This window comes from Glycine max, chromosome 18 (assembly GCF_000004515.6).
Source record: "Glycine max cultivar Williams 82 chromosome 18, Glycine_max_v4.0, whole genome shotgun sequence".
In the NCBI taxonomy this organism is placed as follows: domain Eukaryota; kingdom Viridiplantae; phylum Streptophyta; class Magnoliopsida; order Fabales; family Fabaceae; genus Glycine; species Glycine max.
This window is the reverse complement of record NC_038254.2, coordinates 28,671,624-28,687,719: the sequence shown is the minus strand read 5'-3', so window position 1 is coordinate 28,687,719 and position 16,096 is coordinate 28,671,624. Positions and strand designations below refer to the sequence as shown.

The following is a 16,096-nucleotide window of genomic DNA, read 5'->3' as shown; positions in this document are numbered from 1 at the left end:
ATTCTTCAATTTTGTCATGACACACCTACCGACGGTCATTTTGGTCCTCCACGGACCGTTAGGAGGGTGTTAGACTATGGGTTTTATTGGCCCACCATTTTTAGAAATGCTCATTATTTTTCCACCACTTGTGAGAAGTATTAGAGAGCAAGAGGGACCATTACACATAGGCATGAGATGCCCCAAAAACCCATTATTTTATGTGAGATTTTTTATGTTTGGGGTATTGATTTTATGGGTCCATTTTATGTTTCTCATGGTTTTTCATATATCTTGTTGCTAATTATGTTTCTAGATGGGTTGAAGCTAAGGCCACCAAAACTAATGATTCTAAAGTTGTCGTGGATTTTGTGAGATCTAACATTTTTTGTAGGTTTGGTGTGCCCAGAGTCATTATCAGTGACCAAGGGAGCCACTTCTGTAATAGGTCATTGGCATCCTTGCTCCAGAAGTATGGAGTTGTGCATAGATTTTCTATAGCTTATCATCCTTAAACTAATGGGCAAATAGAGGTTTTCAATAAAGAGATCAAACAAGTGTTGCAGAAAGTAGTGCAGCCCAATAGGAAGGATTGGAGCAAGCTACTTGAAGATGCTCTATGGGCTCATTGGACCGCTTACCAAACACCTTTGGGGATGTCTTTCTATAGGGTGATTTTTGGTAAAGCATGCCACCTTCCGGTGGAGATTGAGCATCGTTCTTATTAGGTTAATTTTTTTTATTTGGGTCTTATAAATAACAAAGTAAAGGATAATAAAATACTTTAAATACTTCGTACCTTTTATAAAATGATTAACTTATAGAAAAACTAACTTTGAACAAATAAATAAAATTAGTTTCTTTTAGTAATATTTTATTAGATTTATAGTGTTTATTTTTGTTAATGATACATCTATACTTAGTTAACTTTTCTAAGCATTTATCATGTCTTATTCATTTAATCAAGTATTTTTAAGAACTTTTCATGTGCTACTCAAGTATCTATTTTGAAATATTTTGTATAACCTACTTTGAATATAATGAAATTTCTTTTCACTTAACTAAAATGAAAATTTTCTACTTTTTTCTCCTTTTGCTACCAGTCTTTGACTCTTTGGATGCTTATGTATTAGTTGCACTTAATGATTAGTATCTCTAATGCTCAACACAATTTATATATTTCTTTTTTCTCATAATAAAATATTAGTTATATATTATATTTTTAATAAATGACATGTATGTAAAATTTTAAATATTTTTCAAGTCATGATTTTTTATATATTGGCCACCCTTATCTAAAATTCTTGGATTCGCCCTTGGTGAAGGCAACAATAGAATGGAGAAGTTGGGGGAGCGGTGTGGCAGAGGTTTCGTTTGGGTAGAGGAAGCTTTTTGCTTCTTAGCTTCTTCTTCTTTGTTTCTAACTAAGGTGACATTTATTTTATGATGGATGCATGTGCCTACTAGAAATTGGTTGTAATGGGGCTATTTTTATATACTTGTCTAAAACCATATGGAAACAATTTATGGGGCCTTTAATCACCAGAAAATAGTTCAAAAGTTCAACTAGCAGTTTCTCACACTTTTTAATCACAAAAAAGTTATCACAAATCAACTGTCATGTCAACATTTAACGAAGAAGCTTGATGGTAGGGAAAAATCAAGCGAAAAATTAATTTAGGGACTAAGACCGGTTAACATTTAGTTGAGAGACTAAAAACAAAACTAGAAATAGTTGAGAGACTAAAAGAATTAAAAGACTTTTGTGATTGAGATTTTATAGTTTGAATTTTAATAGATTTATAACATGAATTAAAAGATTTGAAAGGACTTCATGAATTTTCTGTAATTTAAAGAATTTCATCATCATTTAGAAAACATTCAAAATTACATTGGAAAGAAACTTTGATTTTATATGATCTGATCTTGTGTTGTTTTGAGCTTGTTGAAGATGTTGTGTAGAAAGATTTATTTACCCGTTGTTTCTTTTGGAGTTTTGGTGGACAAAAAGGTTTTCATTGTAAAGTTATGAAATAGGCTTGAGTTATATTGGAAAAAGAATTTCCCTAGGGTTTTTTTCCTTTCTATAACTCATGGCCTCTTTGTCATGGTGTAAAAAAAATGATACTCATGTCCCATATTGCCTACCAAAAAAAGTCATTGGTGTCAATGTTTTACATGGGAAGACTTGAATTCTCAAACGATGAGCGCATGAATCTATAGACTTGAATTGTGAGGATTTTGGCTTACATATTTCGGATATGTCTCGAGTAATCTTATATTGATACAAGTAAAAAATGTCTAATAGAAAAAGAAAGAGTTTAACTAAATCTCAAGAGTTTAAGTAAAATTATTTTATGAGTATTTTGTATTAAAAACTCAATTGAAATCCATCAAAATCTATCATAAAAAATATATTAAAATGTATGCTTTTAAATACCAAAAGACTTTTTATGTGTTATAAAAAATCTTAATTGAATACCAACGAATTTTATTATACTTTTTAAAAAGTCATAATAGTTTTAATTGAATATTACAAAACTTATTTTTATTGTTTAAAAGTCTTAATTGAATGTTACGTGACTTTTTCATAAAAAATCTTTTAAAATTCATTGAAATTCTAATTAAAGACATCCCTTATCTTAGTTATAATGTTTTCTCGCAACTAACGACAAAAAAATATTAAATAAAGTAGGAGTAGACAAAATAAAATACCAATGATCATAAAACATTTTTTTTATATTAATATTCTAACTAAAATTTTAATTAATACAAACTCCTAATTTTATTTAAATTTATTTTATCTAAATTTAAATAAATAAGATATTTTTTCAATTTCTCATTTATGAAAATATAATTTCAAAATATTTGCAATACTAATATTATTATTTATTAAAATATTAATCTTATATTTTTCATTTTGAAAAACTAGAAAAAGATGTTACATAATCCAACTTCAATAAAACTAAAATAAATTATATGCATACTTATAAAAGTTGTTACACTTAAAAAAAATATTCTGAATAAATAAAAATATAAAATTAAAATTTGACCACTAATATTTTCAAGTACTTCAGAATTTCTCCTACGGTTGGTTCTAAAAAAAAAGAATTTCTCCTATTGCTAGGGTCAGAGTGTTGGGTTGAACCCAGACTAATGATTGCTATTGGGCTAGACATCGCTCAACTAGGCCCAACTAATTTTGTCGAAGAGCCCAGTTGGGGCCCAAGAGTCACAGCCCGGGTTGGTATAAAATCTGAACTTAAAACCCTACTTTCTCCCTACCGTGCGCACGTTCCGAGTTTTCTGATCGCTCATAGAGAGTTCGACGCGGCGGTTGCAGAAGAAGATTGCAAGATGAAGGTTCTCTTCCTCCCAAACCCTAGCTGTTCTTATCGCTGTCGTTTCGTCTCTCTGTTTCGTCGTTTTTTGTTATGTGTTCGTTGCCGGAGTCGTTTTAATTTCTGCTTGTCGCTTGTGTATTCTTCGTTGCTTAATTTCGCTTTGCGCCGTTTTGTTCTGCAGTTCAACATCGCGAGTCCCACCACTGGATGCCAGAAGAAGCTCGAGATCGACGACGATCAGAAACTGTAATCACTTCACTCTTTCTTTCTTTCTTTTTTTGGTGTTAAATTTTTGAGTATTTCTACTTGTTCTTCGTGGTGTTCGTGTGTTGTGCTTTGAGAGAAAGTGATTCATTGAATTTGTGAAACTAAGAAACGATTGACGAATCAGATTACAAGTAACGCATTAACCCTTAGATTTTTTAGCCCCATCTATTTTAGGATGTACTTAACTAATCGTTGGATTTTTCGATTTTTATGCTTTGTTATTTATTTCATGGTGCCATTTTAATTTTGTTTGAACATGAATTCTAACTTTTCACTGTGAGATTGTGCTTGTTATAAGAAGTGGGAAAGGGGGCTGTAGACAGTTTAAAATATAATTATATTTTATCATGCTATATCATAACTTTCTCTATGTAATTTTATGCGAAAAAAATCTTAATTTTAAACCACACTCCCTCTTCCACATTTCACCATCACAATTTCCCTCCAGCCATAAGTACAACGCCGTCTATGAAAATAGAAAAAAGAAAATAGAAATCAAGGTACTTAAATTTTCTTCACTAGGAGGTGTATAAATTATCTAAAACAATATCATATTAATCCTCCTTATACTTGTAACAAAATATTTAAAAGATGCATTTAATTTAATATTTGTGAAACGTAAAATGTTTAACTATCTTCTACTTCATATGATAAGTAGGAAATTAGTGGAAAGCTGGTTATGGGGGATTTAGAATTATTCATAAATTATTATCTCTCTTCTATCTGAGATTTAGAAGCTTTGGAGGAGCTACCTGTCTCAATATTGCTCTGCCTTTGCCTTGCAACATTCTTTAAACTTTTGATTGACTTTGATATTCATGAAGATTTTATAATTTGTTCCTAAGAAGCCAATTTTATGTTCTTTTGGGCAATGTAATTTGTCTTGTTAAAAATATTCCTATCTTTGATTTGCAGACGAGCATTTTGGGACAAGAGGATCTCACAGGAGGTCAGCGGAGATGCACTTGGTGAGGTATGCTCTTTAGCTGCTAACCTTAAATGCATCCTCTCAATTTTTGCTGAATTTTTAATGATTATCTATTCACCTTCATGCTCTTTTGCCAACAGGAATTTAAGGGCTATGTCTTCAAAATTACTGGAGGTTGTGACAAACAAGGATTCCCGATGAAACAGGGAGTGCTTACTCCTGGTCGTGTTCGACTTTTGCTTCACAGGGGTATGATGTAGCTTTGATGCTTTTTTTTTTGTTCAACCTATATGTTCGGCTTAGTTCTGTGCCCTTTTTATATTTTAATCTTTTTAAATCAAATCCATTTTTGTGCTCTTCCTTTCTTAGATAGAACTTTATTCATTTTTTAATAATGTCATGCATTTGTTGTATCAGGTGTCTCTGCTTTCCTTTGTCTACAAACTAATTTTCTTTTTATTTGTTACTTGAACAGGAACTCCTTGCTTCCGTGGATATGGAAGGCGTAATGGAGAACGTAGGAGAAAGTCTGTTCGTGGGTGCATTGTCAGCCCAGACCTCTCTGTTTTGAACTTGGTAATTGTGAAGAAGGGTGAGAATGATTTACCAGGATTGACTGATGCTGAGAAGCCAAGGATGAGAGGCCCAAAGAGAGCATCCAAAATCCGTAAACTGTTCAACCTGTCCAAGGAGGATGATGTTAGGAAGTATGTCAACACCTACCGTCGTACATTTACGACAAAAGCTGGTAAAATTCCATGTGCTTTTATGTTGAGTTTAATTTTGTAATTGACTGATTGATTAAAGAATTTGTCTAAAAAAGACCAAAGGGTTTTGGTAAAACGTGTTGAATATTAATTTGGATGGAAAACTGGAGAACCATTTGAAATGAAGAGTTGTTTTAGGCTTAATTAGGTTATGGTTCCTTTGGGACACTGGGTAAAATGTACAGACATAAGCATTCTTTGTGATGGATTGTTGTCTTAATAGTGTTGGATCTTTTGATTACAGGGAAAAAGGTGAGCAAAGCTCCTAAGATACAAAGACTGGTCACCCCTCTTACGCTCCAACGAAAGCGGGCAAGAATTGCTGATAAAAAGAAGAGAATTGCCAAGGCCAAATCGGAGGCAGCAGAGTACCAGAAACTCCTTGCCTCCAGGTTGAAGGAGCAGAGAGACCGCCGCAGTGAGAGTTTGGCTAAGAGGAGATCCAAGCTTTCCAGTGCTGCCAAGGCAGCTGTGTAAGCTGCTTTCAGATATAAAGAGATATGGTGAAGTTTTAATCATCATATTTAGTTTTTGTTTGTTATTTTATAACCGGCTGTTGTGATAAACTCTGGTTTTGCTATTTTTGATTACATTGAGTTATTGAAGTATTTCTTATGCAGTGTTACTCATTGAATCATATTTATTATCCATTTCTAGTTTATCTATTTTATGTATGAGGAGATTATTAATAGTCATTGTGGCCATCAAAATGACACTTCAGTGTGTTGGTTTTGCCGTTGTAGCTTTCAACGGAGTTTCTCACTTTTAAGACAAACACACGATGACTAGGGTAACTTGGGCACCATGTCAGTTTTTTTTAACCTTTAGATATATTATTTTTGTCAGGCCTAATGTTAAATTTGGTCCTTAACTTTTATTAAGTGTACAATTTGAGTCCTTCTCATTTTAAAAAACTCCAATCAAGTCCCCAAATTCTCAAAAATGCTCCAATCAAGTTCTTTTCGTTCAATTTAGATGGATGCCATTAAAAAATCATTGTCGTGTCTTCTCCATCATATCCTCTGAAACTCTAAACTCCATAGTCACTCCTTCACTGCTGCCACTGAATTGTAGCACCACCAAAATCCAGAATTGTGTTGCACCAAACGCCATAGCAAAACTCAGATTTGTGGCACACCAAATGCCATAGCTGCTGTACCACTAAAACCCAGATCCACGGCACATCAAACGCTGTTGTCATTGCACCACGAAAACCTAGATATGTGGTGCACCAAATGACAGCCATCGCTGTTGTTGGTCTTGGTGATGACAATGGAGAGGCTGTCATTGGTGAAGAGGGGGTTGGAGGGGCCGTGATGATGTTACCAGCGTGAAGAGGGGGTTGGAGGGAAGCACTCACTGATTTGAAACCTGTTGTCTTCGCGATCAAGAAGCCATCATGCAAAGTCGGTGATTGCCTCCTCATCGTTCAGGAAAAGAAGAGTTTCTTCCACCGCAAACAATGTCGTTGAAGGTCCTTCTTTGCCTTCCTCGACATGTCGTTGCACCGTGAACAAGCCGTTTTCCGTTGTTTGTTCCCTTTTTCTCAGCCTCCGACCCTCCCACAATGCCTTTGAAATCTTAAAATGTGGAGATACAGGAGTCACAAGCAAGCCGCCAAGATCCTTCCCCGTCCTCTGTCCACGTTACAACGTTGATTGCGGTGAAGGTTTGGACGGATTGATGGAGATCAGATGAAAGAGGACACTTCAAATCTGAAAGATGGGAGATGAAGAAGAGGAGAGAGAAAAAAAAAGAAGGGTAAATCTAGAAAAGTAGAAAAAAAGGAAATTTGAAAAGGGCTTTGACACCATACACAAGGAGTTTCGGTGTAAAAAAAGAAGGGTAAATCTAGAAAAGTAGAAAAAAAGGAAATTTGAAAAGGGCTTTGACACCATACACAAGGAGTTTCGGTGTGGCACCCTAGACTCCATCAACAAACGTTGAAGGAAACCGAAAACAAACACGTACAAGAATTGAAGTCTATACATGTACAGTTGGGTTTTATTTCTTTGCGTTGATAACATTTTGACAGTCTAATTAGAATTGAAAGATTGCATCATAAATATGTGGGGATCTAGAAATTTTCTTTTGTGGGGCCAAAATAATTGTAACTTAGTCTTTTCTATCTTAAATATAAGAAAAATATATATTTTTCTTAAATATATATGAAAATTTTGTTATCTTTAAAATATCTTTTATGTAGTTGACGTGTTTATACTAATGATTCTTTTTTATTTTTGACAACACATTTAGATGAAGGATAAGTGAGAGAATAATTAATTTTAATTAAGATTGATAGAATTAAATTTAGTTAATTAATTTTTTTATTAGTGTGAAATTTTTTTTCTTCCTATATTTGAGATCGAATAGAATTTCTTTCTACACTCATGAATTGGAAGCCATTGACAGTAGAGGTAACGCTCTAGATGGAAAGGCAGAGAATCGGCTTTTACACAAGGTTATAAATTTAAAATATGGTCAGGGGCTCAGGCCATCAACACAAAATGAAGTTTTCGAAGGATGAATAGTTTGATAACTTTAAAATAATAACACATATTTTAGTAAAACAATAAACATCTATATCTTTTACATGATATATATATATATATATATATATATATATATATATATATATATATATATATATATATAATATAATATAATATAATATAAAAGAAATGATGGAATTACACTGGTGGTATAACTGATAACTATTACATTATTTTTATACCTGTATGTTACCAAAATTTTGTCAAAATTAAACAATAACAAGAAAATAATCAAATGATTTATATTTAAGTATATTTCAGAATATTTATATTACATCGATTTTAATTTATATGATGGGATAACAAATGAATTGTGATTAATATGAAATTTTGTATATATGATATATGTGAAACGAATTTTCAATCCAACACTGAGTTTTAAGAAAATATTATTCAGTTGAAAGTTATAAAATAATGATATAATTGTCCAAATTATAGTGTGTAATTTGATTCCTCTTTTATATATATATATATATATATATATATATATATATATATATATATATGGTTATCAAACTCTTAATTAATTTCTAAACTCTTACGAGTTTATAAACTCTTGAGTAAACTCTTTCTTTAGTAGACTTTGTGTAGACTCTATAAATAAACTCAATAGACTCTCTGAGTTTATCATCAAATTAGCGAGCCGACAAGTTAAAAAAATTAGATCAAAATATAAATCATTTTGGATTATTCTCAGATACGAGTTCACGAGTCGAGTTTATGAAATTTTCATAAGTTTACTTGGAGTTATATATATATATGAAAAACATCTATATTAAATAGGGTAGGACGATTATGCCTGCAAAGCTTTTTTTTTTTTTTTTTTTCCCGTTATTCTACATAGCTGCATACATAATTAGGATCCAAATTCCAGACTAATTGAAACAATTCCACGCTAAGCCACGCGCTCCGTTGTTATTGAGAGTTGTATTGTAAGTTGTAATAATATTTTTTTCATTTTCCTCTTAGTATTTTAATAAAATTCTCTCCATTAATATTATATTATCTATTGTGATAAAACGTTCTTAAATATTATATTATTTATTTACCTTAATGAAATATTTGATCATCAAATAAAAATCATGAATTTTAAATTAAAATTAAATTTACCTAAAAATTATAAAATATTTAATTTAAAATAAGCTAATGGTATAATATTGAATTTTTTATTACAATATTATATTATTTATTGCAACATAAAAATTTCTTCAATGTTATACTATTTATTTATTTATTTATAATTAAATGTTTTATCTTTGAATAAAAAGTTAAATTATAATTACCTAAAAATATATTTGTCTATAAAAAACATTAAAAAATTCATATAAGATGATGTTCTTTTATGTAATTTTATCACGGGTGATCATGTATCTGAATCAATTTCATAATTTACTAAATTATTGATCTAAACTGAAAAATATGAATTGGTTTGGATTATTGGTTCAATTCAGATAAAAGAAATTATAAATTTTATGTGAGTTTGGATTGAATTTCACTTTTGAAAATTTAATCAAATCTAATCTACCCATTACTTAGTATGTTTTACTTTTTTTATGTATATTTTTAACATTTAAAGTTTAGTCTTTTCAGTCCAATCTAATTTAATTGATTTTTATTTTATTTTAAGGCTACTTATAAATTATTATTATAATTATAATATAAGACATGATTTAGTTTTTAATTTTAAATGAAACATGTTTTTATATTAAACTAGTAGTTAAAAAATAGTTTTTGAATTAAATTTATTAAATTGCACACTATTATAATCACTTTTCTAATTTTTTTTCCTAAAAATATTTATTTTTTTAATTTTAATAATAAATTTGATGATGTGATTCAATCCAATTATAATCCAATTATAATGGGATTGATTCATATCAAATTACAAACTTAAACTAGGTAAAATCTAAACTGATTAAAATTGATCAGATCAGATAAAATGTCATAAATTTGATCCAAACTATCCATGTACACTCCTAAATTTTATATTTATTAGTTAATTTAACAACTAATTTTTATCAATTTCTTTAATTCAATAAGTTGTTTTAATAATTGTTTTTGCTAAAAATTAGCTTTTTAATTTTTTTTCTAAGCCAAACATATCCTTAATAGTATTAATTAAATAATGATATGTATATTTTAAATGGATATACAGAAACATGATACATAGAAAATAACTGTTTCTTTCATATGGTACAACTGCAGGGACCTGTCCACACACGTGGTTGTACGACTATCGTTTCCACCTGACTTCTTGTTTGGTTTCGGAACATCTGCTCTTAAGGTAAATAATGTGTATGCCTACATAATATATTTGTTAAATGTGAAAGTTATACTTATTTTGGCATAGGTATATTTGGAAAAGAGGTTAATTCTTTCTTTAGAGGTGTTTTATCCTCTTGATAGATCCTTCGTTATAGGTTCATGTGTTAAACTTCTATCGATATCAAATATTAATCATTGAAACAAATTATATACAAAAGAGTGATGAATTTTGATAATATTGACTCTAATGATAATTCTAATAGTATTTTTATATAGTTCTAATAGAGATTTTGATAATAATTTTGATAGTAATTTTGATAATAATAAGTAGAAATTAGAACAACAAAAGTTTTGAAAAAAAAATGGATAGTGAAAAAAATAAGGTTTCAAGGAGAAATGGAGATTGGAAAATGACTTAAACACTAATTGTTTCATTTTTAACTTTCAAATAGTATGTTGCCCACTGGATACGATGCACCTTCATTCTCTCTGGTTCCAATGGTCTAGCATCATTGGAATACTGCATGTATAATAAAACATAAGTTAATACTATGCAATAACAATTATAACAAAATGAAATACGTTTGAATTAAACAATTACCGTTTCCCAATTATTCTTGAAACTTCCTAAAATTATAGTTGATATCCAGTGCATGACGTAGTACACACACTTAGTGCTTACTTTTTGTCTATTACACTAAATACATTATGAAATTTAGATATTCAATGTTAAGTACAAATTAATGTACACAATAATAAAATATAATTAAAATCATTGTTTAAATGACTTACTTTAACAACAATCCACCTACCAGCAGCCTTGGATTTAGTTTGTGGACTCTCGTCAAATTCTTTCAAAGCACTGTTCAATACAAACATGCATGTGTGTTCTACAATTAAAATATTGATGTTTCCAACTAATGGTAATGTACATGTATTGGAAAATATAACTGACCTGTCAATCATTCCTTTCAGGTAGTTGTCTGGCCTATTGTGCAAGGAACAAAACCAGATGACAACATTTTCCTTAGGCAAAATGACGACCATTTGTCAGTGTGCATTGCAGTGGAGAACAATAAGTTTCATTAGTTCAGTTTACCTTACCCATTCAAGTAGGCTCCTAGGTAGACATCCCTCTTTGAATTCTGCATCCAATTCTTAATGTAACTTTCTGATTCATTTGCGATTGCCCATATTTCTGTATGGACTGTGGTTCGAGGAATCCATAGACATTGGCATTCCCCGCTCGCATGCTTGTCTCAATCATATGCCTATTGTTGTTAAAATAATGTAAATTAATACTATGTATGAATTTAAAACAATAAGTTAGCTAATAAATAATAATGTAAAGTGACTTACAGAATCCTTAATTGTATAATAGAGATGCTGAGACATTGAGCACCATGTGCTATTTCAGACAAATCTTCATACTTTATGTACAAGGGGAAGTTGTCATTATGCACCCTAAACATGGTAGCATCCCACATAACTTGCAATGACTTTGGAAAAAGCTGTCGGATGGTCAATGTCATCAAATATAGGGGATCATTGACATTATGATCCGACCTATCTGTAGGTTTCCCCAGTCCCACAACTCTCTGTTTATCCAACACATTTAATTAACATCATTTAATCATAGTGAACCCTTTAATTGGAAAAAATCATTTAATGACAGTGAAATACCTGTTCTGAGAAATGCTTGACAAGATGTGTCGATCAAGAAACGAAGGTGTTAAGTGCCTGCCCCACTAACTGAACCTCTCGAGATGGGTATTGATCCAAAAACTCACAAGCCAAGGATAGACTATTGATAAGCATACTGTAAATCTTGCTATAAATATTTGATTAGGACTTTGTCCTCACATATTAAATGTTACAACTCAATTGATTGATGGTACACTGATCGAGGCCGTACCCGAATCAAATAAACATTAAAAATGCAATATCTAGGAAGTGATCCTAGGTTGTCTCCCAACGAGCAATGGTCAACCAACATTCATAATAGATAGTGATCAAACAGTAATGAATGGGGGGGGGGGGGTTGTTTGTTTTTGTAATTTAAACAACAAGCAAATTGTAATTAGAAAATAACAGAATTAAAACATGTTGTTTCCCCTTGATTCACAAGCAAGTCTCTTATCCTAGGTTACAAGGATTTATCCCTAACCAGTTCAACCACTTAATCCAATCCTAAATTAAATTACTAATCGAAAATTAACATAAGGTTGTCATTATGTGATTAAGCAACACATACACCAATTAATCATGAACGAAACTGATCATTAAGCATGAACGTAAATTAAGCGGAGAGACAATTAATCAAGCACTAAGCATGCATGGATTAATAGCAACAAATACAGAGTAATTGGCGAAGAGGAAAAAAACTGATCAATATTCAATAGTAATAACAAAACCTCAAAGAGAGCTGTGCTTGATCCTCAAGAAAAAACAAAGTTAGAGACTTAGCCTTCCATTAATCAGCAGAAAATGAAATTGTAGATTGAAGCAGAAACGAAATTGCAGAAAACAAATTTTATTCTACGTGAACAGTGTGCATGAACAGTAAAAACTGGAATTCTAAAATCCTAGAATTATTCTTCTCTCGAAAAAACTCCCTAAACTAAAACCCTGGTGCTGTTATATAAGTCCTCAACCCTAAAGCTTACAAATCTATTTTAAGTCCAAGCCCGTAAACGAAATAAAATAAAATCTGGACAAGATAAGATTTGATAAAATAAAATTGTCTGCTCTCTTCAAGTCCAAGCCCAATTCCGGATTCAAGCCCAATTGCTTATAATTCTCCTGAAATTAAATTAAAAACACAAAATTAGTCAAGTAGGCCCAAATGATAAACCTGCATAATTAATTTGACAATTAAGGCTAATCAGTAATTAAAATGGTGATAAAAAGGGTTAAGAAATAGGAGAAAATAATGACACATCAAATCCTCCCACACTTAGCCTTTTGTACTCCTGGGCAAAATTAAAAAAAAAAGAAGCAAGGAACAAATCTAGAGACATTAAAGAGAAACAAACACAAAAACAATTACATATTTCTTAATGAATCTCAAGGAATGAAAGGAATGGGCAACATCCAACATGTAGAGAGTTAAAGAATGAAGACAGTTATGAAAATCATCCAAGCATCTCAAACATGGCAAGATAGTCAATCAGCTCAAGAATTGAATGAAAAGTGATAAAACCTCACAAGATATGCACTCTATCTCTCAAGTGTCTAGGCTGCTGTTTACTCTCAGAGCACCCATGAAAACAAACACCACATAGACTTGGCAAGACTCTAAAATTGACAACCACACCACAAACACATGCACATAAGGATCAAAAGGTCTTTTAAGGTTGTAATGGGGCCAAAGATAAGGTAGAGGAAAATATGTGATAAGTAGCTAAAACCCAAAGGAATAGAGGAGCAATGGGGAATAAGTGGGAAGTAAGAAAAAGTAGTAAACCCCAAAACCAAAATTAAAAATTAAGCATAAAAAGTAAACCCAAAACAAAATCAACCAAGTCCTCAAACCAATCAAAGTCTTCAAACCAAGACCTCCTTTATTCAACTTCATTTTTTTTTTTGTTTTTATTTTCATTTTTTTTTGGATTTTTTTTTGAACGTGAATAGTAGCATTTGAAAGAATTTGAAAATAAAGCAACAATTAGGCAATATATGTATATACATCAAGTATGGCCAAAATACATCATCAAGCATGGCCAACAAAAACATATCATCCAATGAAACATACCCCCCACACTTATTCCCAAAACAATTCCAAAGCTCCAAAATTCCTTAAGGGTAGGGTTAGATCATGGTTTTTCACTTAAGGCTTGTAATGAGCTTCAAAACAAAGAAAGGGGAACATAGGCTCAAAGGGGATATCAAAGAAATTAATTCAAGGTAGGCTCATTTGGCTAGAGGCTTATAAGAACAAAATGCCTAAATCATCTCCCAACATGCATGTGAAGCAAGAAGTATCAACAAGAGTCAGGCCAAGGCTATTGTGCAAGCAATCAATGGGGCAAAATACACCGAATAAAATCAATGATGATGGCTCAAATTCTCACCAAGGGTAAATCTATCACTTCCAATTTGAACTTTCAAAACTAACTTGACATGCAGAGAAAAACAAGGATTTCAATTCATAAAATGCCAAGAAACTCATATTTCAAAAACAATTACCCATTACCTGTACATAACCTATAATTCAAAGAGAAACATGCAATGTTGTACCCAAAACATAAACCCAAAATAACAAAATTAACCTAGAAAACCTAAAAAAATTAAACTAGAAAACCCAACAAAATCAACAAAATTAAAGAACAATCTCCCCCCCCCCCCCCCCACTTAAACAACATATTGTCCTCAATGTAGCACAATCATAAGATCAAGAGCAATCTAAACAATCAATAAATTTGGACAAGTGCAATAAAAGTAAAGAAGGAGATAGAAAAAGAAAACTCCCTAAGTCATGGCAGAAGAGAAGTAGGGTGAAGTAAGGAGGTCTCCTCCACCACTACATCCACTAAGGAGAGATTTGTGAGGAATGGTTTCAGCCGATGTCCATTGACCTTGAAGCTCTTATCTGTGGATTCACTTTTGATCTCAATTGTACCATAAGGAAAAACATTAGTCACCACAAAAGGACCAATCCATTTTGATCTCAACTTACCACTCATGAGTCCGAGCCTAAGTTATACAATAAAACTTTCTGTCCAACCACGAAGTCCTTCTTAGTTATCAAGCTGTCATGGAACTTCTTGGTCTTCTCCTTGTAGAATTTGGAATTCTCATAGGCTTCTAAACGGATCTCATCTAGCTCATTTAGTTGCAACTTCCTTCCTCTCTAGCCTGATCAATAGAGAAGTTGCAGGTCTTTACAGCCCAGTAGGCTTTGTGCTCTATCTCTACAGGAAGATGTCATGCCTTGCCAAAGACCACCCGATAAGGCGACATTCCTATGGGTGCTTTGTAGGCAGTCCTATGCCCCCAAAGTGCATCATCCAGCCTGGTGCTCCAATCCTTTCTGTTTGGTTGCACAATCTTTTCTAAGATCTTTTTTATCTCCCTGTTTGAAATCTTAGCCTGCCTATTAGTTTGGGGGTGGTAAGGTGTGGAAATTTTTTGCACGATCCCATACTTTTCGAGCAAGGCATACATGGATCTGCTACAAAAATGGGTGCCTTGATCACTAACAATGGCTCTAGGGACTCCAAACCTGCAAAACAGATTAGATTTAACAAAATCCACAACAACCTTAGCATCGTTAGTTCTGGTGGGTTTGGCTTCCACCCATTTTGAAACATAATCAACAACAATGAGAATATAAACAAAACCAAAAGAGACAGGGAAAGACCCCATAAAATCTATACCCCAGACATCAAACACCTCACAGAATAACATGGGTTGTTGAGGCATTTGCTGTCTCCATGAAAGTGAGCCGCCTGCTCTCTAACAAGGCTCACGAGTGCTACAGATTCTCCACACATCCTTGAAGGTGGTGGGCCAATAGAAACCGCAGTCAAGCACCTTGTGAGCTGTCCTCTGTATGCCAAGATGGCCACTTGGTGCGAAAGAATGACAGAATTGCAGGACTGAGTCAATCTCATGGTCTGGAATGCATCTCCTAATAACTTGGTCACTACATAACTTCCACAAATAGTCATCCCAAATATAATGCTTAGCATCAATCTTAATTTTATCATTTTGAGCTTTAGATGCTAAGGGAGGAAAAACAGAAGCAACCAAATAATTCACAATATTAGCAAACCAGGGAGTGGGGAAGGAATCCGAAATACTATACAGAATGTACAAATGGTCATCCAGAAAATCATCCCGAATGGGTGAGTCCTCAGACACGCGCTCAATTCTACTCAGATGATCAGCCACGAGGTTTTGTGCACCGCTCCGATCACGGATCTCCAAATCAAACTCTTGGAGCCAAAGCATCCACCTGATCAATCTAGGCTTTGATTCAACCTTCTTTAA

General features: G+C 32.4%; 1 protein-coding gene across 1 annotated transcript; it reads left to right on the top strand.

Moving 5' to 3' along the window:
* Window positions 1-3,254: 3,254 nt before the first annotated feature.
* RPS6 (ribosomal protein S6) lies at window positions 3,255-5,992 on the top strand. Its single transcript, NM_001250314.2, has 6 exons — window positions 3,255-3,342; window positions 3,505-3,569; window positions 4,506-4,563; window positions 4,659-4,767; window positions 4,994-5,266; window positions 5,530-5,992. Exons 1-6 carry the CDS (start codon window positions 3,337-3,339, stop codon window positions 5,760-5,762), a joined length of 744 nt encoding a protein of 247 aa, NP_001237243.2. The 5' UTR covers window positions 3,255-3,336; the 3' UTR covers window positions 5,763-5,992.
* Window positions 5,993-16,096: the final 10,104 nt, after the last annotated feature.